The 25580-nt window shown below is 32.9% G+C and overlaps 3 protein-coding genes across 3 annotated transcripts; all 3 read right to left on the reverse strand.

Annotated features, from left to right (window-relative positions):
- Nucleotides 1-13597: 13597 nt before the first annotated feature.
- LOC133305367 (probable xyloglucan endotransglucosylase/hydrolase protein 23) lies at nucleotides 13598-14722 on the reverse strand. Its single transcript, XM_061505567.1, has 3 exons — nucleotides 14447-14722; nucleotides 14122-14315; nucleotides 13598-13991 (listed from the first exon to the last, which is right to left on the reverse strand). The coding sequence occupies exons 1-3, from the start codon at nucleotides 14720-14722 to the stop codon at nucleotides 13598-13600; spliced, it is 864 nt and encodes a 287-aa protein (XP_061361551.1).
- A 3783-nt stretch (nucleotides 14723-18505) lies between these two features.
- LOC133305383 (probable xyloglucan endotransglucosylase/hydrolase protein 23) lies at nucleotides 18506-19622 on the reverse strand. The gene is made up of 3 exons (XM_061505593.1): nucleotides 19347-19622; nucleotides 19022-19215; nucleotides 18506-18899 (listed from the first exon to the last, which is right to left on the reverse strand). Exons 1-3 carry the CDS (start codon nucleotides 19620-19622, stop codon nucleotides 18506-18508), a joined length of 864 nt encoding a protein of 287 aa, XP_061361577.1.
- Nucleotides 19623-22556: 2934 nt separating this feature from the next.
- Nucleotides 22557-23696, reverse strand: LOC133305385 (probable xyloglucan endotransglucosylase/hydrolase protein 23). Its single transcript, XM_061505596.1, has 3 exons — nucleotides 23415-23696; nucleotides 23094-23287; nucleotides 22557-22965 (listed from the first exon to the last, which is right to left on the reverse strand). The coding sequence occupies exons 1-3, from the start codon at nucleotides 23694-23696 to the stop codon at nucleotides 22557-22559; spliced, it is 885 nt and encodes a 294-aa protein (XP_061361580.1).
- Nucleotides 23697-25580: the final 1884 nt, after the last annotated feature.

Consider the following 25580-nt stretch of genomic DNA (forward strand, 5'->3'; position numbering starts at 1 on the left):
AAATATATTTAACTTGCCCAACCCAATCCATGTGGTTTCTTGGGAACATAGTTGATAGAGAAAAAATATGCCGAGAGTTGAAAGACTAAATGCGATTTCATTGGCAATGCTTGATGTTTCTTGGGTTCAGGATTCAAATTTGAAATCACATTTAAAATAAATAAAAAATTTCCATATGCTGAAGGGCTGCTACATGTCATGCAAAACTTGGTAATGGCTATTCTTCATTTGTTAGTACAAATATTTTGAAAGATGTATTGTTTCTTAGCCGCATCTGTCATATGTGTGTGACACGTCTTACAGGCAGCTTCAACAACTTTATTATCTCATATGTTCTGACGTTGTGGCCAGAGTAAAGGCAAAGGTCAAGTGGAGTCAAACCATCGTAACACAAACAACAACGAAATTACATATTCTAAGCATTATGTATGACACCGAGGTTCTTTCACATTGATATAATTAACGCAGGAAATCGGTAGACAATTACCTTATTTTTTAATGTCTTATGATCACCTTTAATCAGCAGAAGCCTCATTGCATCTGTTCTTTGAGTTACAACATCAAGATGTAAAAGTGTCCAGCCATCTCGAGACAAAAAAAATAATTATGTTCCCAAACAGCTCATAAGACAAAAGAATAAGTGTTAGATAAGCTAAATATGAGAACAATTAATCATACTAGTGACTTGAAGGCTAATCTGGTATTTCTTCACAACAGGAATTGAAGAAAAATGAAGCGTTAACTGAAGAATGAACTCTATCTTAAAAAATAATAATGTGCTTGTTTTCTATCAAAAAATTATCTTCCGAATTAAGAAATCAGAATGAACAAATATGAGTTGATAGAGAAATTTGAGTAGATAAGCTAAATATGAAAACAATTTATCATATAAGTGTCTTGAACGTTAATATGATATTTCTTCACAGAAGAAATTGAAGAAAAATGAACCGTTAACTGAATACTGATCTCTAGCTTAAAAAAAAAATTGTACTTGTTTTCTATCCAAAATTTAGCTTCCAAATTAAGAAAATAAAAAATGAGAAGATTTCCTTTGTTCAGCAAGGTGTCTCCGACTTTAGCATAAAAACTAATTAAAAAAATTGCTCATGTGTTAGTATACTATATTAATAATAGAGAATATAGAAATAATATAAACAATTCACCCAATAAAGTATAGAACAATAAACATGGAAGATCAACAAACATGAAGTAGAAAACTATAAACGCACAAATAATGGATAAGATTATACCGAAGAACAACTTGAGAAGATGAAGAAGATAAACAAATAGAAACAAATGAAATGTGTACAGAAACTGATTACTAATGAAAAATATGTATTAACACATATACTATATGAGATTGCATTTTCTTATGTGACAGAGGATATCATTTTTTTTCCTGCTGAGACATATAAATGGGCCACACAGATTTCAAAAAAAAAAGAAAAAGAAAAGCGCAAAGTTCGATAGTTGTATAGGGAAAAAGAAAATTTTCATGCAACAACATAGAATTATTTCCTATACTATATATACACAAACCAAGGAGGTTTTTTGAACTTATTTCTTGTTTTAAAATAATCTTTGTTCATTTGTAGACCAAAAAATTAATTAATCTCAACAGACATAATAATAAATATTATTAATAGAATTAACAATTTTTATGTAGAAAGTAATGGTATTATTAATAGGCTTAACAATACCCATGCAGAAAGTAGTGAGATATTAATACAGTTGTTTGCCGCAAAACAATGTAAACTCTTTTCCAACCTATGAAGTTTAAAATTCGAATTTAAAAAGTGACTAAAAAAAAAACTTTAAAGTGATTTAAAGCAGTGTTATGAAACCCGAACCGACCCGGCCGGGTAGACTCGGGAATCGGTAAACTGGTCATATAACCGGTCCGGTTGAAGCAACAGACCGGTTATGCATCAGAACCGGAGCGACCCGGTCCGACCCAGCCGGTTTTCATGAAAATCGGTGACCCGACCCGGTCCCAAAAAAAAAATCTAATTTTTTTTTCAAAAAAAAAATCATAATGGACATATTTGAATATTTTTTTGCTTATTGACTTACATAAGTTATGTACCTACAACACTAATATTATCTCAATTATGCACTATGCAGAAAATTTTGATTTGATTTATAGTTAGAGATGTCATTTTCTTTTTTTTTGGACATTACAGGGAATCGAACCGCACACCTAATACACACTAAACACACCCAACACCACTAGGCTATTTGTAACATCCCCAGCCTCGAGCCGGTTCAATTAACATGCATATGATACTTAACAGAAACAGCGGAAGACTTAACTTACGAAAATACGAACTAACTTTTTCTTTTTCTTTAATCCTTTTTCACATGACATATCACATTGCATACTTCTTCTAATTTAATTCTTATTTTACAGAGACGAAAATCGGACAGAGTAACCTCTGTAAATCGGACAACTGGGGATTTTCCAATCCCACTCTCAAGAGTTCCTGATAGACAGTTTAAACAATATATATTTCCAGAAGTACCAGTCATGCAAATATACTCAGATACCCATCTATGGGTGCATGCTGAACTTGGCTCCGTGCCACAAATCTAATAGCATGCAATCCAATGCATAACATAACTGAATACTACATAGTCATATCATCATGCCTGAATACATAAATGTACATGTATCGAATATGAACACTATGCAACAATACATCTTTTCCAAAAATACGTCTAAAACAAATAGTAGCATCCGACCACCCAGAACTCCACATCCTCATACTAGTACCTCTAGCCACGGTTAGTGTCCTGGTCCCATGAGGCTCTTCAATTAAATGTGTTCCTGAAATCATATCCCCAAACGGGGTTAGAGACGAATCTCTAGTAGACTCCAGGTTTATGGAAAACCCTCCATACCCTGGGCTCACTTCCTGCATGACAGTCAGATACATAATATACAAAACATCATATAAGCAATTATCATAACTGAACAAAGCATATATACATATCTTATCAAAGACAAGCGCAGTCATTCCCAAGGGATGACCCCAAGTGAAAATCAACGCACGTAACAAATATCTTTTACAAAAATCATCACAATACTCACATCAGAACAAAACGTGTTATATCAGAGACGTACGCAATCGTTCCCAAGGGATGACCCCAAGCGGAAATCAACGTACGTAACAAATATCATTTACAAAATCATCATACATATCCCATAAAACATGTCATATAATCAAATATCATAACTAAACAAAACATATACACATATCTTATCAGAAACATACACAGTTATTCCCAAGGGAGGACCCCAAGCGGAAATCAACGCACGTGTTCCCAAGGGAGGACCCCAAGCGGAACCAGAACATATCAGAGGCGTACGCAGTCATTCCGAAGGGAGGACCCCAAGCGGAAATCAACGCACGTGTTCCCGAGGGAGGACCCCAAAGCGGAACCAGAACATATCAGAGGCGTACGCAGTCATTCCCAAGGGAGGACCCCAAGCGGAAATCAACGCACGTGTTCCCGCGGGAGGACCCCAAAGCGGAACCAGAACATATAAGAGGTGTACGCAGTCATTCCCAAGGGAGGACCCCAAGCGGAAATCAACGCACGTGTTCCCGAGGGAGGACCCCAAAGCGGAACCAGAACATATCAGAGGTGTACGCAGTCATTCCCAAGGGAGGACCCCAAGCGGAAATCAACGCACGTGTTCCCGAGGGAGGACCCCAAAGCAGAACCAGAACATATAAGAGGCGTGCACCATCAGTCCCGAGGGAGGACCCCAAAGCGAACATCCGGGTACTATACAATCAATGGCCAGATATTGTTACAGAAATCATATTACAGAAGTCATATCATAACAAAACATATCATATTAACACATATCAAAGTAAGTACATCAAAACAAAACATATCATATTATCATATAGCTCTATATGAATGCATCTATATCATATATCTCACACATATCATACAACCTGACCACAGTCCGTACACTATGGCGGAACACAAAGTAGGAGCGAACCCCATAAACATAGAGCTTACCTCTTGGAGCTTTACAATTTGCTTACTTGAAGAACAAGCTACTTATCTTGCTCCACGAGAATCCAAACGTTCACAGTCTCTAGGCACACCTAGAGAAGGAATTCAACACAAAACTCAATAAAATGATATAATGCCATGTAAATATACAAGACACATACTTTATTGTTTATTTTCTTTTTACTTAATCATATTAAGTCATGAGTGGGTGGTTCTTTGTTCAACAAATCCCTACAAAATTCCACATGTTCACTTAGTCTTAGGATAGTCCCAAAAGGCCTTTAGAACACTCATTACTCCTCTTACCACCTAAAAGCCTATTTTTTCCAATTTAAGGCAGAATGCCCATTACAAAGGAGCTATAAGATTTCTCTTTGTCTAGTGCCTAAACCCAAGCTTAGCCACCTATATAAATTATTTTACACATATAAGTGTTCTTACTTTGCGAAACAATATCTCCGAACATATACTTCCTTTGAAAATGGCCAAAACTCATTTTAAGGTCATACAAAGGAGCTACCTTATTTTCTTTTTTATTTCACCAAAGCGAAGGTCCATACACCTTAAAATATTATTCCACGCATAAAGTTATGCTCGCTTTGTAAAACAGTAACTCATAGCACATACTTCCATTGAAAATGGCTAAGAGGCACATACAAGAAATCATGCCAACTTCATGATTCCAATGCTTTAGTCCATCAAATTCAAGCTTATCACACACCTTTAATCCAAGATTCATTAATTCATATATATACAGTATTGTTCCTCTCTACAGTACTATTCATGTATACGTCACTATTCACGTGTACGACACTATTCAAAAATACGTTATCTTTAATTTTTCAAATACATTTTCACCGTTAAAATTCTCATCTAAACACTTTTCTCAACATGAGCTAAACTTGAATGAAGCTCTAACATGCTCAATCAAAACAAATTTTCAAAATGAAAACCTAAATTCAATCTTCATAAAAACATGAAAAGGAAGGAAATTTCTTACCACAATGCACTCTAGAACAAATGAGAGATGAGTTCCTAAGCTCCTATGGCCTCAAGCTCCATCAAAATCTATCTTTTCCATGAAATTCGAAATCTTTGGGGGAGAAGATCTCTCTCTACAGTGAACCCCACCCAGAAATACTGGTACCAATAGATTCCTCTCGAAATTTCTCACAGGTTTGACTTTGGAACGGAATGATTTGGAGGTCTCTAGCTCAAGTTATGAATTTTGAAAATATTTTTATTGATGGAATACACTAAATCTTGATGCAACAGTGACACCAAAAATTTATTCGTCAGTGAAAAGGGTCCAGCGCACCGACGCCACACCTTGAATCCTTCACCCTACACAGGGCAAGTGGGGCAGCAATTATTTATTCATTTTTGACTGATCAAGTAATACCCGAATATTGCATTATTTTGCTAGTTGCTGTGGGCTAACTACATCTCGTAGAAGCTCTCTGGAAGCAGACATCGAGACATTTTAGAAATTTGAATTTTGCTGTCATTAAAAGTCATGGATTTAATGTCAAAATACAACAGCCAATAATTAGGTTAATTTGGTTTAAGTCACTTTTTAATTAAATGAAAAGTACTTATATATTTTTTTGGAAAGAATGAAGAATTTAACTGTAATTAAATGAATTCGAGATTAATTTTATAATTAAATTTAAGAATTAAAGTTTGTGTAAATATTCAGGGATCAACTCACCCAAAAAATAATAATTAGGTTCATTGTAACAAAAATACTTGTATACCAAAAAATTGTTTAACCAACTAAGTTGTTATGATCGGCCAATTTAGAAGCTGGGCAAATATGACATGTATCAAATACACAATAATTAAGATAGGATATTTGTACTATTATTTTTCACTGTCATCTATTACCATTTACTATAATTATATATTTCAGGGAATACATAATTATAATAATAAAAAAAATTCTTTCTCTTTCTTCAAAAAAAATTCAGAGAAAAAATACTAATCAAACAATAATTAAAGAGATAATGGATTGATAGTAAAAAAAATGATATTATGAATATTTTCCCAAATATACAATAACATGCTCCAATCATGTCGCGTAGAAATCCTTTTTTTGCATTGGTTACTGGGAGCCCAAGTAGTTGGTGCATGCAAAACTAAGTATTCAAATTGTCTAGAGTATTACTGCAAAAAAATAAAATAAAATGTCTAGACTCTAGAGTCATGAAAAACCTAGAGGAACTTGCAATTGACGATCCAATGTACATTAAATTTTATAATTTTAAACCTTATTATAAGAAAAATTAGATTTTATGATTAAGATCTCCTCTGATTTTCAAAACAAAATGTATGGGCGCTCTTGCTTATGAATTCATCCAAGGCCCTGTTCCCACACATACATACTAACAAAACTCCTTGCTAGGTGCATGCATAAGGTTGTTTCTCTTTGCTGAACTGGAGTTTAACATTTCCATTTAATGTAAAGAACTTAACATGAACATTTTTTTAACTCCTTATTAATTTGCAAGAAAGAAAAGGATCGGAGGATGAGTCATGGCGGAATCAGAATTTTGGTAATGAGATCAAATCTATAAACTCAAATTTCTAAATTCCTAACCTCTTTTAATCTAAGGGCCGGGGGCTTTTGGTAGATGATATATTTTTTTTACCAGGTAAATATACCAGGAATATGGTGGGAAAATGAGTTTGGTAGAAAAGTTAGAAAAAAGTTATTTGGTTGGCCGAAATTTTACCAGAAAGATTTGGTTAAACTTTGTGAGTCTTTGTTTGGTTGAAGGTAAAATATTGATAGAAAAATAAGTTGAAATGACGAAAATAACCCTTATAATTAAATTAGACAATAATAATAATAATAATAATAAAAATATCCCACCACAACCAAAAGAGAGATCTATATCCCTCTCACTATATCGTCTTCCTCAACCCTTGTTCTCCTTTTGTAGACAAAATTAGGAAAATTTAATTTTTTATTATTTAAAAAAATCATTGTAATCCCAACAAATCAACCATTCTATCAGCAAAACACACAAGCAGATCGAAATGCTGCCGAACAAAGAGACCCAAAATAGAAACATGGAAGTGCGAAGCAGAAAAACGCAAAACAAACATGCCGATCAACCTAAGCTGACACTAGCAACATTGGGAATGCCCAAAAGTGGAGATCTGGCACCAAAGTGAAGCTTTGATTTGTCCACTAGCAACGAGGGTCATCTTGCACAGATGTATTCTAGTTAGAAGAGGGTAATATTGTCATATTTATCGTCCATTTTTTTTTCATTTATCCCGATTTTTTCAAATATCACGTGGGAAGTGGTAAACTTGCACAGTATATTTCTTTCCTTTTTTTCATACTATTCACAAATTCTTTTTTTTTTGGAGTTACCCAACCCTAATTTGAGACGAATTGACTCTTTCCGGTATCCCACAAGCTTCGACTCTTTGAGACGACTACGAGACTATTCACGAATCCTAGGCAAAAGACTTTGCTGGATAAATTTTTAAACCTGTTCTACCAAACGAGGACAATAATAAAAGCCAAAGTCAGATGACTAGGTAAATTTTCAGAATACCCCTACCAACACTACCTAAATATTTCTTTAAGTTTCAAGGGCCGCCACCTTAGCCCCTAACTCCACTACTGATGATCACAATAAATACAAACACAGTTGTAAAACCTATTTTTCAAGGGTTATACTTATATAATGTTACATAAAAAATACTATTTGGTCCTATACAAACATAAAAGAAGAAAGAGAAAATGAGTTGAGGAAAGAGAAAATAAAAAATTGTGGATCCCATGTCTATTTGTTTAGATAGGAAAATAAGCTTACATCATGTTACATGATAGATGTATTTTCCATTTTTCAATTAGTTCCATAGAACAAATATACTAATGTAAGAAAAAGTTAATTTGATACTCTACATGGTATTTTAATTAACAACATAATTATAAAAATTATTTCATCAAACAATTTTATTTTTTATTTTGAATTTTAAAGTAATTTTCAGCTAAAATTTATATATAATCACAAATATAAAATTTAAGTGGCATTTGCTTTTTTTTTTTTTATGGCAATCGAAATTGCAAAGTTGGTTCCAAATGGGGATGTGGATGTGGGGTCTCAAATTATTCATTGGAGATAGGCTGGGTGGTACACACAACAACTCTGTCCTCGAGCCATTGCAGTTTTCTTTTCCTTTTTATATTTAGTCTAAAAATCTCTTTTCCTTCTTGTCGCACAATTTATTCTCTATTTTGTTTTTTCTTTTATTTATTTATTTATTTACTTCACTGTTTATTTTTTCTATTATCTATCTTTATGTTTTTTTTATTTTTTTATTTTTTATTTGGGTTCATCGATTGACCCATTTATAATTTTGGAATAAAAGTGTTGATGTTATTGATACAAATTTGAAACTTCTATTTGATACTAATCCAACTTATTACGTAGAAGGAGTGTTTGTGAGTTAAATTGATTTGGTTTTAAAGAGAGAAGTCAGTTAATCTCGTAATTTTTTATTTTCATTTTTTTTGGTAATCTAAGGGGGTTAAAAACAACACTCCAAAAAGATCAATTCAATAAAATCGTTCTGAAAAAAGACAAAGACAAATCAGCCCAATACAAAAACCAAATACCAGGTGGAGGGTATGAAAAAACACAAAAATTATTCTCACCAGGATATTTTAAAGGATATTTAGAAAGTCAGTCTGCACAACTATTTCCTTCTCTAAAAATATGAACCAGGTGAACTTCCCCATTCTTTTGTAACCATGCTCGAACCTGAGTCACTAAGCGAGACTCTCGAGCTGCTCTTTCACTACCGGAGAGCAAAATGATAACTAAGCTTGAATCACTTTCTAGAATGCAGCATCTCCAACCTCTAACCCAAGCAAATTCAAGACCCTTGAGGACACCCCATAATTCTGCAACAAAAGCTGAACAATAGCTAATATAGTAAGCAAACCCTTATATCCAATAACCATTTTCATCTCTTATAATTCCTCCACAAGCAGCACCCCTGCCATCACTCCTGGCTGCACCATCAGTGTTTAATTTCACCCAACCTGTGTCCGGAGGTAACCATCTAATAGGAACAGAAATGTAATTCTTGGTCAGCTTTGTCCCCTTAGAAGTTATCCAGGCTTGTGTATACTCACGAACCAGACTCTCTACGGACTGCACCTTGTATGCTTTCCCGTTATTTTCCACACCATGCACCTGATTGCTTCTTCACTGCCAAGCTAACCAAACAGTAACAGCAAAAACCAACGATCAGGGAGCATCAAAGCACAAAATAGATACATTTTGAATATTCAAGGAAAGTCAAAAATCTAATTCAGTATCAAAAAAATCATTTATCAAATTTGACCTCAAAAGATAAGACCAAACTTTTTTTTTTTTATTTTCATTTTACTGTCCATTGAGTTTGTTTTTAAATTCAAGTTAGGGTGAAATTATATCATATAATTAGAAGCTTGCTTCGCATAACCTGATCTAAGAAATTAATTAAAAATATACATCTAACTAGCTTAAGATTTATATCTTTAATTTTCTATAGTATATTTAAAAAAATCATAATTATATATATAGAGGTAGGTTATTTTAATCACTTTTTTCTTTCTTCTTACATCCTCTTTCAACCATTTTTTTTATTGTTGGACAAGAGTCAAATCAATAAATTTTAGTTGAAAACATACCTACCACCTTTTTTTATTCCTTTTATAATCAATTGTGTTATTATTTGATTAAAATCAAATCAACGGTTACAAAATCACCCTAGGTGAAAGTTATTGATTTGATTTTTTTTTTAAATTTTATTTTCAAAAATATTTCAATCGGTTTATCGTTTTGTGCGACTAGTCAAATTTAGGACGATTTTCTGAATTAAGATTTTAAACCCCTCCCAAAGACGGTACTGAAAACGATCAAATACAGTTATTGATTTAATTTTGATCTAATAATAACAAAATTGATTGTAAAAGTTGATGGGAAAAAATGATAAAATATAAATTATCCCTATATTTTTTTTAAAAAAAACTTCATTTCATGACTCGAATAAATTGCATGTTCATAATAAAAAAGAGAGAGTCTGTCATACCTATGTTATGGCTAATCAGTGTAAGGGTGTAAACGGGTCAGCGCGCCTAACAGGAGCCTACATCTCTGTTTACATCAGATTATGTTCTTCCTATTACATATATTTAAATAGAATAGACTTATGCCTCACAAAAAGCCAATTTAGAAAATAGATTATATGTTTTATTTTACATACCGGACCTATAAACCTAAAGGCCAGCCCATATAATATTATTTATTTTAAATAAAATAAATAAATTAATATATTAACAATATTTAATAATAAAGTAAAATTATTTTAATTATCTTTTAAATATTGAATGCCTAATATGCTTAAATAGGCTAATAAGTTTGAGTCAAGATTTTTGTTTTTTAAATATAAGTCATATCAAACTTATAATTTAGACCTACAGCTAACAGATCAGGTGAGACCTAAAATATTTTACACATGCCTATCCTATTTAAGCCGAAACCTAACCCGACCCAACTTATTTACATTTCTACTAATCAGTTTTTATTTTGATTATTTTGAAATAAAGACACAATTATGAAGTTTTATAATTTCAAATAATAACTCATTAAGAATTTTTTAAAAATCAATATTATGTGCTACATATATTTGAATTTTTTTTTAGTACAAAAAATGTTTTGTTGTTGTTGTTGTTGTTATAGATAGTATTTGATGGTATTAAATTGTATTCAAGTGATTTATAAATATCCTTATAAGAATAAAATTTAATAAAGCTCGAGATGCAGTTGATAAATTTAAACTCAAATCTTTACATGTGAAAGCCTTGTCAAACTTTTATATTAGGAAAAAAAATCTTTAAATGCAAAACAATTCTTAAAATTTTACTGTAAAGAGTTAAAGAAAACTGTTAGAAATCATGCTTTAGAAACTGCAATATTTTTAATTATTTAGGAGTCAGTTTTTATTTCTGTTTTAATGAGTTGTTAAGTAGTGAGCAGTTACTTTTCTGCTTTAATGGGTAGTTATGAGGTGAGCAGTTTTCTTTTCTATTGATGGGAAGTTATGTAGTCGTGAGCAGTTTCTTTTTATTATTTTCTTTATAAGTTGTATTGTTATGCATCAATAAAGTTGTACCTCATTTCTCAATTATATTTTTCATCTCCAAAACCAACAATTGGTATCAGAGCCCTTTTCTTACGGGACCTGTAGAATGGATTATGAAACAAGTTTTTCCCAAGCAGCTCTTCCAGTTTTCAATGGGGAAAACTATGATCTTTGGGCCGTCAAAATGGAGGCTTACCTAGAGGCTTTGGATCTTTGGGAAGCTGTAGAAGAGGATTATGAAGTCCTTCCTCTGCCGGACAATCCCACCATGGCCCAGATCAAGAATCATAAGGAGAAAAAAAACCGAAAAGCAAAGGCAAAATCATGCCTTTTTGCTGGTATCTCTACAACCATCTTTACTAGGGTCATGACTCTCAAATCGGCAAAAACAATTTGGGACTATCTAAAGGCAGAATATGCTGGAGATGAAAGAATTCGAAGCATGCAGGTGCTTAACTTAATGAGGGAATTTGAGATTCAAAGGATGAAAGAGTCTGAAACAATCAAGGAATACTCAGACACATTGTTGGGCATTGCCAACAAGATAAAGTTACTGGGCGGTAATTTTGCAGATTCCAGAATTGTTGAGAAAATTCTGGTAACAGTGCCAGAGAGGTACGAAGCATCTATTGCTTCGTTGGAGAACACAAAAGATCTGTCTAAAATTACTTTTGCAGAAGTGCTACATGCTCTCCAAGCCCAAGAGCAGCGAAGATTGATGAGGGAAGATCATGCTATTGAAGGTGCTCTTCTAGCCAAGAGCCAACAAACTAATTACAACAAAGGAAAGGGTGAAAAGAAAAGTTACCCACCTTGTCAGCATTGTGGCAAAATGGGTCACCCTCCTTTCAGATGTTGGCAGAGACCTGATGCTAAATGCATCAAGTGCAATCAAATGGGGCATGAAGCAGTCATATGCAAGAGCAAAAATCAACAGCAAGAGGAAGAAGCTAAGGTTGCTGATCAAGAGGAGGAGGAGGAGGATCAACTCTTTGTGGCAACGTGTTTTGCAAGCAGCGAAGAGAGTGAGAGTTGGCTGATTGACAGTGGCTGCACAAATCATATGACCAATGACAGGGAGCTTTTCAAAAATTTAAAGCCAACCAATATCACCAAAGTCAGAATAGGCAATGGTGATTATATTTCAGTCAAAGGAAAGGGGACTGTTGCAATAACAAGTTGCTCAGGTACAAAGTTTATTCCTGATGTCCTTTTTGTACCCGAAATTCAACAAAATCTGTTGAGTGTTGGCCAATTGATTGAAAAAGGATTCAAAGTGCTTTTCGAAAATAGAGTTTGTCTCATTCACGATGAGAATGGAAAGGAAATCATCAAAGCAAAAATGAGAGGCAAGAGTTTCTCATTTGAACCAATCAAGGAAGAGCAAGCTGCACCAATCAAGGAGGAGCAAGCTGCTATTTCCACAGAGGAGAATGTGACTGAGACTTGGCACAAGAGACTAGGCCATTGTCACCTCTCAAATATGTTGTTGATGAAGAAGGAGCTTTCAGATGATTTACCAACCTTTGCAGATTATTTACCAACCTTTGCAAATTGTAATGCCTTTCAATTTGGCAAACAAAACAGAAATTCATTTCCTAAGTCAAGTTGGAGAGCCTCCAATAAGCTGCAGTTGATCCACTCAGATGTTTATTTTCATGAAGATAAGAAGTGGAACTGGAAACAAGCACAAGAGGCATCCATGAGTAAGCAGAAATCAGATCCTCTCATCCAAATAAGCAAAGAGCAAGGAGTGGAACATTGGCAAGAAGAGTTAGAAGATGACCCACCAGACCCACCAATTCGTGGAACAAGGTTGCTGTCCAATATTTATCAAAAATGAAATGTAGCCATTTGTGCACCTGCAAGCAAATTTGAAAATCTAAGGAAGAAGATTGGTGTTTGCAGCTTCAAAAGAAACTGCAATATTTTTAATTATTTAGGAGTCAGTTTTTATTTCTGTTTTAATGAGTTGTTAAGTAGTGAGCAGTTACTTTTCTGCTTTAATGGGTAGTTATGAGGTGAGCAGTTTTCTTTTCTATTGATGGGAAGTTATGTAGTCGTGAGCAGTTTCTTTTTATTATTTTCTTTATAAGTTGTATTGTTATGCATCAATAAAGTTGTACCTCATTTCTCAATTATATTTTTCATCTCCAAAACCAACAAAAACCACAAAATATAATTGCGTATTTTTCTTGTAATACGATTGACAAATATGAATGAAAGAATAAAACAATTAACATAAAGCATCATACAAAATTCAAACCAATTTCTAATTTTTAAACTACACGTGATATTTTACATTGTATGCAATTGCAAAGCATAGACCGCGAACAAATATAAGGAATAAAAGAATGATACATAGGAAAATGATATTGTAACACTTTTTGAGGAAGCAAGTTGTAGACTCTTATGAGTGGGTGCATTCGAGAGGGAGACCTTGGGGAAATCTGTTTTTGTCAGCACAGTAATTATAAATCATGTAATTCTTTTGCACCCACCGCAGCCTCTGCTGACCAGTTGAATCCACCTCTTGTGATTGCCAGGATGCAGATGAAGGAGAATTTGATTTGCATGAGGATTTTCCACCGTTCCATACACAAGCATTGTCGTCATTGAAGTTCCTGTAGGACGCAGTGAAAGGAGCTTTGGACCAATCTGTCTTGATGAGTCCACCCCTTGTGGCCCAATTATCTGCGTTCCAAAGGCTGGAGTATATCCTCATTGGCTGGTTCTTTGGAAAAGGAACTCCAATTGATTCCATATTCTTGAACTCCCTGATGGGTGTACCATCCACTGAAAAGCTGAAACAGATAACAATAAACTATTTAGTAACTAATGAACTACACAAACACATAAATAAATATATATATATACATGAGCCAGCTTCATAGTTAGTTAGATAGGAAATTTTATGGATGAGTGGGTGCTTACACAATGCGTTGACTATTCCAGAGAATTGAATATGTGTGGAAATTTGCGGTTGGGTCAAACCAGAGATAGAATTGTTGCTCTCTGTTTCCCTTGCCTTGGCTGAACACATTTGTGTGTAGGATATAAGGGTCACCACTGAGGTTTCCTAAGAATTCGAAGTCAATCTCATCCCAAGTTGATCCCTTTGAGGAGAGCTGACAAGGATGAAACATTTATCCGTTAGTCATATATATGACCGAACAATCATGCAATCTCTATAAAAACAATAATCTTTAGAGAGAAGAGTTCAATGCTTTATGAACTAGTTTAACAAAATAAAACTTACATAATAGGCAGTGACGGTGCCAGCAGAGTTTCCTGGAACAAGCTTGAGCTGCATATCAATCTTGCCAAATAAGTATTCATTATTGGACTGGAATCCAGAGCCGGAAGCTTTGTCAAGGGACAGAGTGAGAAGATTGTCGTTGTTGAGTATTTTTGCACGACCATCTCCCCATGTAATCTGAAAGTCTTGGTTGAAGTTACCAGCAGCACAGACAACAACGTAAAAACTCGCAAGCAGAGGAATAAGAAGAAGCCTTGAAGAGATCGTAGAAGCCATTTTATGTTTGAACTTTGAACAATGAAAGTGTAGTGCCAAGTGCCAACAAACTAGTTTTTTCAATGTAAGAAAGAAATCAAGAGGTAATGGTTGTTGTTTGTGAGAAGCTTTAAAGAGAATCAGCATATATATAGTGGGAAATGAGCGTGTGATTTGCAGCAACTAGCACGGGAAAAGTATGCGAAGGTCCCTAGTCACAGCTAAGTTGTAGATAGTTGTATGGTAAGATAGCTGTCAAAAGCTCTAATGCGCATTGTCCTATTTAATTAATAAAGGAATAGGTAATATTGGTGGAGGGTAGATAGAGGATGTGACTCCTGTGAAGGAGCACGCGGTTTTTTATTTGGTTTTTGGGACTTGACTGTCACTATCATCAGGTAAGGGGTATTCGTATGATCAAGATCTTAGTGGACAGGGTCCAGCTCACCGACGCCACCCTTGAATCCTTCACAGTTCACCCTATACCGGGCAAGTGGAGCAGCAATTATTTATTCATTTTTGACTGATCAAGTAATACCCAAATATTGCATTATTTTGCTTGGTGATGTGTGCTAAGTACATCTCATAGAAGCTCTCTGGAAGCAGACCATCGACACATTTTAGAAATTTGAATTTTCCTGTCACTAAAAGTCATGGATTTAATATCAAAATACAACAACAATTGCAGATGAAGTTTGGGTTTTTTTAGTATTGTAGCCTTTAAGTTTAACTAATAAAAAATTATCATTTTGTCCTCATTTATAAATTATTTTAAAAATTTAAACTTCTCAACAAACATTACACCAATCTATCCCTGTTTGACCGTTGACTACCCAGTTACCCGAGTAGATCACCTGGTTATCCGGGTAGAAAATTATTTACCTGGGTACACACTCGATTACCCTGGTACACACCCGATTAACCTGATACATATCCTTATTTACCCTGATACACAGTCGGTTACCCTAGTACATATCCTTATTTACCCTGGTACACACCCAATTACCCTGGTACATGTCTTTAGCTAGAGCGAGTGTTAGTGAGGTATGCATATTGAGTCCCTCGTCTATAAGGCATAAAGACATCATTGCATATTCATAACTTTTTGTGAATAAGAGTGAAATTATGTATATATTTTAAAATTAATGTGAAGTAAGACGAAATTTTTATAAAAATTAAAAGATTTAATATTAACTGGTTAAAATATAAAATATAATTTTTGAAATTTTCAAAATGATGGGGTTAATACGGTTTTTTTTGTAATTTGGTTATGTGAGATGACCATTGGATTATACATTCATATATGTTTTACATGTTTTTTGTCTTTTGGTTCTACCATGTTCCTATTATTACTTTACAGTTTATTGTTTGTCTTTTGAGTTGGATTCACGGTTGGGCTTGTAAAATAAGGATATGTATCAGAGGAACGAGGTGTGTACCATGATAAATAAGGATATGTACCAGGGTAACCGGATGTGTACCAGGGTAAATAAGGATATGTACCAGGGTAACCGGGTGTGTACTCGGGTAAATAATTTTCTACCCGAGTAACTGGGTGGTCAACGGTCAAACAGGGGTAGATTGATATTATGTTTGTTGAGAAGGTTAAATTTTTGAAATAGTGTAGAAACGAGGGCATTATGGTAATTTGTTATCAGTGAAAGGCTACAATGGTCAAAAAGCCTGAAGTTTATGTGTCTCATCATTTATTGATGGGATTTGATACCTTGTAACTATTATCTTTATAGTGAAAATTTGATTCTGGACTAAAGCCCCGTGAATTTTTACTTCTTTACATTAGAGAAGGTTTTCCCACGTTAAAATTATGTTGTGTTTATCTCTATGTCTCTCTCCTCTGCGTTTTTGTTTTTATGTTGCACAAAGGCAGACCTGGTGAGGTCAAGCCGACCACTCTGATATTTTGATTTAATTTTTATCTAATAATAACAAGATTAATGGTTAGAGTTGATGAAAAAAAATGATAAATATAATTATTCCTATATTAATTTCTTTTTAAAACTTCATTTCATGACTCGAACAAAATTGCATGTTCATAATACAAAAAAGAGTCTATCATTCCTATATGTTATGGTTAATCACTGGGTAAATGGGTAAGCCAATCTAACATTAGCCTACAATTCTATCTACATCAGGTTAGGCTCTATCTATTACATATATTCAGATAGAACATACTTAGGTCTCAAAAAAAGCCAATTTAAAATATAGGCTATATACTTTCTTTTACATACCAGATCTATAAGCTTATAGGCCGACCCATATTATATTATTTATTTTAAACAAAATAAAAAATATTATTTTAACAATTTTTAGTAATAAAGTAAAATTATTTTAATTATTTCTTTTAAATATTGAATGTCTAATAGGCTTAAACAGGCTAACAACATGAGTCAAGATTTTTGTTTTTTAAATATAAGTTATACCAAACTTATAATTTGGGCCTACATAGGACTAACAAACCAAGTCAGACCTAAATTATTTTACACATGTCTACCTTATTTAAGCCAAAGCCTATCCCGACCCAGCTTATTTACACCTCTACTAATCAATTTTTATTTTGATTTTTTGAAATAAAGATAAAATTATGAAGTTTTATAATTTCAAATAATTACTCATTGATAATTTTTTAAAAATCAATATTATGTTCTACATATATTTGAATTTTTGTTGTTGTTGTTGTTATCATTGTTGTCAAAAACTAATGTAAAAACTTATGTTTTTACTGAAGTGATATGTGTTAAAATGCAAGTAAAAACTCTCCTCAGTAAAATATGGTAAAAACGAACCAAAAAACTAAAATGGGTCTTGTACAAGAAAAAAAGAACCAAGTCAACTTTTAACCCATGATCCCTTTTTTTTTATAAAAAAAAAAAATACCTATTTACATTCCCCTAAATCTAAATGCACAATGCAAAAAAGAAACCCTCGGTGCGAAGTTGTTGTTGCAGAGAAAGAAGAGTGTGAAAACACTAGTGAAAAGTTAGAGTATCAAGCTGGAGTGGGTTTCGAATCAATCTATTACATTTTATTTCAAATAAACTTATTATAGGAGCAAGATAATAAGATATTGATGACATACAACTACTGCAAGATGATATTTTTGATTTGAATCAATTGATATAATTTGAGAGTTGTTAAACTTTATTTTTTTGATATTTTGGAACTTTGTTATAGGAGTTGTTAAACTCTTTTGTGTTTATGTATTATATATATATATATAATTTTATATCTTGACCTTAAATAGTAAAAACTTTATGTTTTGTGTCATTCCTATAATTTATGTTTCTACTATCCCCTTCCGTTTTTATGTTGAAACTCAATTTTAACGACATTGGTTATTATAGATAATATTTGATGGTATTAATTGTATTCAAGTGATTTATAAGTCTCCTTCTAAGAATAAAATTTAATAAAGCTCGAGATGCAGTTGATAAATTTAAACTCAAATCTTTACATGTCAAAGCCTTGTCAAACTTTTAAATTTGGAAAACATCTTTAAATGCAAATCAATTCTTAAAATTTTACTGTAAAGAGTTAAAGAAAACCACAAACAACAATTGCGTACGTTTCTTGTAATACGATTGACAAATATGAATGAAAGAATAAAAAATTAACACAAAGCATTATACAAAAATCAAACCAATTTTTAATTTTTAAACTACACATGTGATAGTTTACATCGTATGCAAAGAATAAACCGCGAACAAATATAAGGAATAAAAGAATGATACATAGGAAAATGATATTGTAACACTTTTGAGGATGCAAGATGTAGACTCTAATACTCTATGAGTGGGTGCATTCCAGAGGGAGACCTTGGGGAAATCTATTTTTGTCTGCACAGTAATTATAAATCATGTAGTTCTTTTGCACCCACCGCAGCCTCTGCTGACCAGTTGAATCCACCTCTTGTGATTGCCAGGATGCAGATGAAGGAGAATTTGATTTGCATGAGGATTTTCCACCGTTCCATACACAAGCATTGTCGTCATTGAAGTTCCTGTAGGACGAAGTGAAAGGAGCTTTGGACCAGTCTGTCTTGATGAGTCCACCCCTTGTGGCCCAATTATCTGCGTTCCATAGGCTGGAGTATATCCTCATTGGCTGGTTCTTTGGAAAAGGAACTCCAATTGATTCCATATTCTTGAACTCCCTGATGGGTGTACCATCCACTGAAAAGCTGAACCACAGAACAATAAACTATTTAGTAACTAATGAACTACACAAACACATAAATATATATACATGAGCCAGCTTCATAGTTAGATATATAGGAAATTGAATGGATGAGTGGGTGCTTACACAATGCGTTGACTATTCCAGAGAATTGAATATGTGTGAAAATCTGCGGTTGGGTCAAACCAGAGATAGAATTGTTGCTCTCTGTTTCCCTTGCCTTGGCTGAACACATTTGTGTGTAGGATATAAGGGTCACCACTGAGGTTTCCTAAGAATTCGAAGTCAATCTCATCCCAAGTTGATCCCTTTGAGGAGAGCTGACAAGGACGAAACATTTCTCCGTTAGTCATATATATGACCGAACAATCATGCAATCTCTATAAGAATAATAATCTTTAGAGAGAAGAGTTCAATGCTTTGTAAACTAATTTAACAAATAAAAACTTACATAATAGGCAGTGACGGTGCCAGCAGAGTTTCCCGGAACAAGCTTAAGCTGCATATCAATCTTGCCAAATAAGTATTCATTATTGGACTGGAATCCAGAGCCGGAAGCTTTGTCAAGGGACAGAGTGAGAAGATTGTCGTTGTTGAGTATTTTTGCACGACCATCTCCCCATGTAATCTGAAAGTCTTGGTTGAAGTTACCAGCAACACAGACAACAACGTAAAAACTCGCAAGCAGAGGAATAAGAAGAAGCCTTGAAGAGATCGTAGAAGCCATTTTATGTTTGAACTTTGAACTATGAAAGTGTAGTGCCAAGTGCCAACTAACTAGTTCTTTCAATGTAAGAAAGAAATTAAGAGGTAATGGATTTTGTGAGAAGCTTTAAAGAGAATCAGCATATATATAGTGTGGGAAATGACCGTGTGACTAGCAGCAACAAGCAGCTAGAGGAAAAGTATGCGAAGGTCCCAAGTAAGAGCTAAGCTGGAGATAGTTGTATGGAAAGAAAGATAGCTGTCAAAAGCTCTAATGCGCACGACCAACTTTGTCATATGTAATTAATAAAGGAAGGTAATATTGGTGGAGGGTAGAGGATGTGACACCTGCGAACGAGCACGCGGTTTTTTATAAAAAAAACTTAACACAGTCACCATCATCAGGTAAAGGTCAGCGGTATTCGTATGATCATGATGTTAGTGGATAGGGTCCAGCTCACCGACGCAACTTGAACTTTGTTTTTTTAGCCTTGTGTCCCTTCTTAAGTAAAAAATTACCCCCTATCAAAACTATAGATTTATCTTTCTTTTGATAAAATGACACACGTATACAATAACACGGTTCCTGACTCCCTAAACACGTCTTCCGTGCATTTGTTGTCGGTGCATCTTCCTTTGAAATAATGACATATGTATAAACTTTGTTTTTCTTTTTCTTTCGGTACAATTTTTATATTTTTTCTTTATTTCTTATTCGTAAGTCGCATTGAATAAACGGTGGTAAGGATGCACTTTAGAAAATTCCGACTCCCAATCATGGAAAATATTTAATATGCATCAGGGAGACGGTGAGCCTTCCATTAAAAGTATGATACTTAAAATTAAAAGAAAAAAACTCTCTCTTCTTCATACAATTTGCTCAAAAAATGCCGATTTCTCATTGATTTTCCCCACCAAATTTATTGTGCACCGGATGCACTAAAATCTCACCAATCATGTAGGGTACAAATTGTCTTTTTTTATTGTTACTACTGGGATCGCAACTAAACACTGACCTTTTTTTTTTTTTACAAGGTTTTTTTTAGGTTTTTTGGGAAATTAATTTTTTTTAAATTTTTAATTTTCGAATATTATCGTAAATGGAATGATTTCATCATATTTTTGAAAATCGAAATTTTTGAATAAATTTTTTTTTCCTCTACCAAATGTCCCCTTTAATTATAATAATTAGCCTACGCATCCATTTCTTGATTTAGTTAAATTAAATATATATGTTCAAGAATATTTATTTAACAAATGAATATTTTGAATATATTTGAATTAATGTATTTATTTTACTTAAAAAAATGTACAGTCAAAATATTTAAAACATAATATTTGAATAAAAATATTAAATGTATTCCATATATGGTATAATAGAAAAAAGAAACTAAAATATATTTATTATATAATAAAATTAAATTTATAAAATTATCATGTTCTATTATACAACTTTTATGTTATATATAAATTATTTAACATTGATATTTTCAATATTTTTCTTTTTATTATATTTGTTGGTTACATGTTAAGAGATACGAGTGAAATTTAATTACGAAAAAGTTCTATATACTAATAAAATTTTACATTCAACTCATTAAAAATGATCGTACCAAAAACAGAATTACACATAGTATCGTATTAAATTTAAAAAAATTATACACTATATTCAAATTAAATTTTAATCTTTAACGAAATTATTATAAAATAATTAAAAAACTAGTTAACCAAAGATTAGGGTAATTACAGTTCTCTAATAAACGGAAGGAAAAATTTGCTTATTTTAAAATTGTAAAAAATATTTATCATTTTTAATGAAATTATGTTGTTTTGATGTATTTTTATATTTTTTATATTTTTTATCTTTTATAAAATTAGGAAGAAAAAAAATGGGGGAAAAAGAATATAAAAAATAATAAAATGACATAATTTTATTAAAAATTATTTAAAATTATGAAATTTAAAATAACAAACACTTTAACGAATACAATTTCACTGTTCTCTTATAAGTTTTGTTAAATAAGTACAGTTCTAACAGGATTTTTTTTTTAACTCCTTATTAATTTACAAAAAAGGGAAGGATCGGATGATGAGTCACGGCGGAACCATAAATTTGGTAACGGGGCCAAATCTACAAACAAAAATTTCTAAATTTCTTACCCTCTCTTGATCCAAATATTTTTGAAAGTTTCAAGGGGCCCACCTTAGCGAGGATGACAAAGATATAATATAATGTAAGTACAGTTGTTAAATCTATTTTTCAATTAGTAAAAGAGATAAATAAGAATCATCTTACAGGTAAAAAAAATTGGTATCATGCAATCTCTATAGGCAAAATAAAATCATTGAATACAGTGCCACTTCAAGTTTTTTATTATTATTTGATTTGTCGTTACTTTTGTAAGAAATTTTTTTTTGACCGTGTTACATGACAAATCGAAAACCCTTAGTAAAATTACACAAATCTATTTACCGAAAAAACATTACACAAATCTAGTAAACTTAAGGAAATATTGTCTTATTTTTAAAATTTACTGTTCTCTAATAAAAGTTTTATGTAATTTTAAAAAGTCTCATTTATCTTAAAAGTGAAGTAGTATTTTCTTAATTCATATTTACATGTGCATTTTTATTGCTGTTAATTTGATGCTCTTTTGGTTAATTCACATTTATCGTGTACAAGAGATGCATTGCCATTAATAGATAAAAAAAGAAGAAGGTATCAGCAAAGAAAATATCACTGCACCATTAAAAAATCTAAATAAAAATTAAAAAGCAAGTAACGAAAAAGGGCATAATTTAAGCTGAATTATATTATTGCAATACAATTGACAAATATCAAAGAATAAAAGAATGAGCATAAAGCACTTTACAAGTGAAACCAATTCAATTGAACAAAGAAGAAATTAATCTGCAAGCCATATATTCTTGCTTTGGTTTGAGTCTCCTATGGGGATTAGGATGTTTTGCACTCTGTGGGAAGGCCTTGAGGAAATCTTTTGGTGTCGCTGCAATAATTGTAAATCATGTAATTCTTCTGCACCCAAAGCAATCTGTCTTGACTTGTTGAATCCAATTGTTGGGAGAGCCACGCATTATTGGATGAGGCAGAGTTGGAAGTGCAAGATGATGAGGGAGACGCAGACGACGCTGAGGAATGGACGCATGCATTGGCATTGAAATTCCTATAAGAAGCGGTGAAAGGAGCTTTGGTCCAATCTGTCTTAACAAGACCACCTCTCGTTGCCCAGTCATCAGCATTCCAAAGGCTTGAGTATATCCTCATTGGCTGCGACGTTGGGAATGGAACTCCCTTTGATTCCATGTTCTTGAATTCTCTTATGGGGGTTCCATCCACTGAGAAGCTGAAACAGATGAAGCAGAGTGGATTATTAATTGATGCATGCAGTATTAAAAGTAGTATTCAGAATATATGTGTCATGTGGATAAGGATTGATCATTGACAATTTGACATACATATATATATGCTTACATAATACGCTGAGGATTCCAAAGAATGGAATAAGTATGGAAATCAGCTGTTGGGTCGAACCACAAATAGAACTGTTGCTCTCTGTTGCCTTTTCCCTGACTGAACACATTGGTGTGAAGAATGTATGGGTCTCCGCTCAGATTCCCCAAGAATTCAAAGTCAATCTCATCCCAAGTTGAGCCATTTGACGATAACTGTATCACATAAATCAAATTATTAAAAGGAAAAATAAATAAATAAGGAATTTGAAAGTTTAGTAGCATTAGCAGTGACGCATATATAAACATACTATATTTGTTATTGAGAGCATAAGATACATACATAGTAGGCAGTGACGGTGCCAGCAGAGTTGCCAGGTACAAGCTTGATCTGCATATCAATCTTGCCAAAGAGATATTCGTTCTTGGATCGGAACCCTGAGCCAGAGGATTTATCAAGGGAAACAGTGAGAAGCTCGCCGTTGTTGAGTATCTTGGCGCGTCCATCTCCCCATGTTATCTCAAAATCGTTGTAGAAGTTGCCACCATACGCTGCCATGAAAGAGGCCAATGCCAATGCTGAGAGAATAGTTATTGTTGAATAAGTGGAATGAAGAGATGCCATGGTTGATTTCAATTGGTGGACACTAGACAGAGGAAATTGTAGCTTTTTAGTACTAATGAAATATGAGAGGGAAGGCTTGAAGGGATGGTTGTGGCAGAGAACTAGGATTGGTATTTATAGTTACAGATAGATGTGTTTAAAGGTGTGGAAGTAACATAGGAAGGTGCAGTCAGCTTTGGACAACTGTAGGTCTCGAAGAGTTGGAACAAAAACAAACATTAAAATATTAGCAATTCGCTGTAATGTTTCTCATGCTCGCTTCTTGTCGCACGATTAACCCAACCAACATCTTTATGTATGTAAGGAATGGTTTGGTTGCATCTTGGGACGCGTTTTTCCTTTTTCTATTGCAATCGAAATTGCCAAGTTAGTGCAAATTGGGCATGTGGGGTCTTGAAATATTCAACGGAGATAGCCTGGCCAGGCACATCCAAACCAAAACACCAACACCGCCACCAAGTCATTCTATTTCTTCTTTCCTTTTTTTTTTTTTTTATAAACTCTTTTTCCTTTTTATCTTGAAGTAGTAGTGAGATTATATTTATAATTTTTTTTCACTTATAACCTCTAACAATCAAATCTTAATTGTTAATTTTTGTTAATATGATAGTTCTAATTTATTTGATCACATATATTAATTAATTATTAAATTTCAATAAATTATAACCGTCAGGACAGAAAAAAATGATTAAAATTTGGTTGTAAGAAGTTCTAAGTGAAAGAGGTTATAAATATGAGAAGATATTCTTACTAACAAAAAAAAAAATTCACTACCAACTTACTAACTATCTAATCACCCTTAGCCTTAGATAAAAGAGAGAATGTTGAAAAGTTTTTAAAGAGAGAGAAAATATTGATTCGGTAATTAGATAAATAGTAAGTTAGCAGTGAATTTTTTTGATAGTAAGAATATCTCCCTATGTAAATATAACCTTCTTCTTGAAGTAGTACTAATTTATCTAAAAATCTTAAGAAAAATTGTTAATAAATGCGGAATTTCTCAAAAAGACCACAAAAAAAAAAACGAAAATATCAAATGCTGTCAATATAGAATATTTTTACGCTATCGTATAAATTTTTTTTTTTTTTTGGAGTTTACATGGAATCGAACACCATCTCCATGCACTAAACACACTCCTAATTGTTATAAAAAAAAAAAAAAAAAAAACACACTCCTAATTACACACACCCACACCACTAGGCTAGCGCTAACTTTATTAAAAATCACATGAAATGTTAAGTGCATTAAATGATATTTTAAGAGATTATTATATAATAATTTAAACCTTTTTACGGTTACAAAACAACATTATTGAATTAAAAATTACGTAATTTTTCATCTTTTAAAGTTAAATTACGATAGCAAATGATGGTAGTTCAGTTGATGTCAGAAAAATTGAGTAGACAAAAGGTGACAGCATGTGTTCGATCTTCCCCAGGACTTACATTTAAAAAATAAAAGCCTTGGTTTAGACATGTTAGCCTGTTTAAGCTTATTAGACATTCAATAATTAAAAAAATAACTAAAATAATATTACTTTATTATTCAGAATTATTAAAATAATAATTTTATTTAAAATAAATAATATGATATAGGTTTATAGACTCGACATGTACAAAAAAGTCTATGATTAGTTTTCTAAATAAATTTTTTTAAAAGCCTAAGCATGTTCTATTTGACTATTTATAATAGGTCAAGTCTGATCTAATATAGGTTAAGTCGTAGGTTCTTGTAGGCCGGTATAGCCCATTTATACCCTTACTAATTGTGAATTAATGAACCGCTTGGAATATTAAAAAAGAAGAAGTTAGATTACCATTTTTTTTTTGGTAAACATGTAAAGAATCTTGGGCACTCCCACTCTTTGAGCTAGCTTTTGGGGT

Source organism: Gastrolobium bilobum, unplaced genomic scaffold (genome assembly GCF_033153095.1).
Source record: "Gastrolobium bilobum isolate Gb01-03AN ecotype WA unplaced genomic scaffold, APGP_CSIRO_Gbil_v1 utg1221, whole genome shotgun sequence".
In the NCBI taxonomy this organism is placed as follows: domain Eukaryota; kingdom Viridiplantae; phylum Streptophyta; class Magnoliopsida; order Fabales; family Fabaceae; genus Gastrolobium; species Gastrolobium bilobum.

What these genes read in the sequence shown, in the direction of transcription:
- LOC133305367 (XM_061505567.1), bottom strand. Translation starts at nt 14,722, where the DNA reads ATGGCTTCTACGATCTCTTCAAGGCTTCTTCTTATTCCTCTGCTTGCG. An exon ending in GCACCGTCACTGCCTATTAT is followed by an intron (nt 14,316 to 14,446) that starts GTAAGTTTTATT and finishes CATCCTTGTCAG; the next exon opens with CTCTCCTCAAAGGGATCAAC. An exon ending in TGGAATAGTCAACGCATTGT is followed by an intron (nt 13,992 to 14,121) that starts GTAAGCACCCAC and finishes TATCTGTTTCAG; the next exon opens with CTTTTCAGTGGATGGTACAC.
- LOC133305383 (XM_061505593.1), bottom strand. Translation starts at nt 19,622, where the DNA reads ATGGCTTCTACGATCTCTTCAAGGCTTCTTCTTATTCCTCTGCTTGCG. An exon ending in GCACCGTCACTGCCTATTAT is followed by an intron (nt 19,216 to 19,346) that starts GTAAGTTTTTAT and finishes CGTCCTTGTCAG; the next exon opens with CTCTCCTCAAAGGGATCAAC. An exon ending in TGGAATAGTCAACGCATTGT is followed by an intron (nt 18,900 to 19,021) that starts GTAAGCACCCAC and finishes TCTGTGGTTCAG; the next exon opens with CTTTTCAGTGGATGGTACAC.
- LOC133305385 (XM_061505596.1), bottom strand. Translation starts at nt 23,696, where the DNA reads ATGGCATCTCTTCATTCCACTTATTCAACAATAACTATTCTCTCAGCA. An exon ending in GCACCGTCACTGCCTACTAT is followed by an intron (nt 23,288 to 23,414) that starts GTATGTATCTTA and finishes TATGTGATACAG; the next exon opens with TTATCGTCAAATGGCTCAAC. An exon ending in TGGAATCCTCAGCGTATTAT is followed by an intron (nt 22,966 to 23,093) that starts GTAAGCATATAT and finishes CATCTGTTTCAG; the next exon opens with CTTCTCAGTGGATGGAACCC.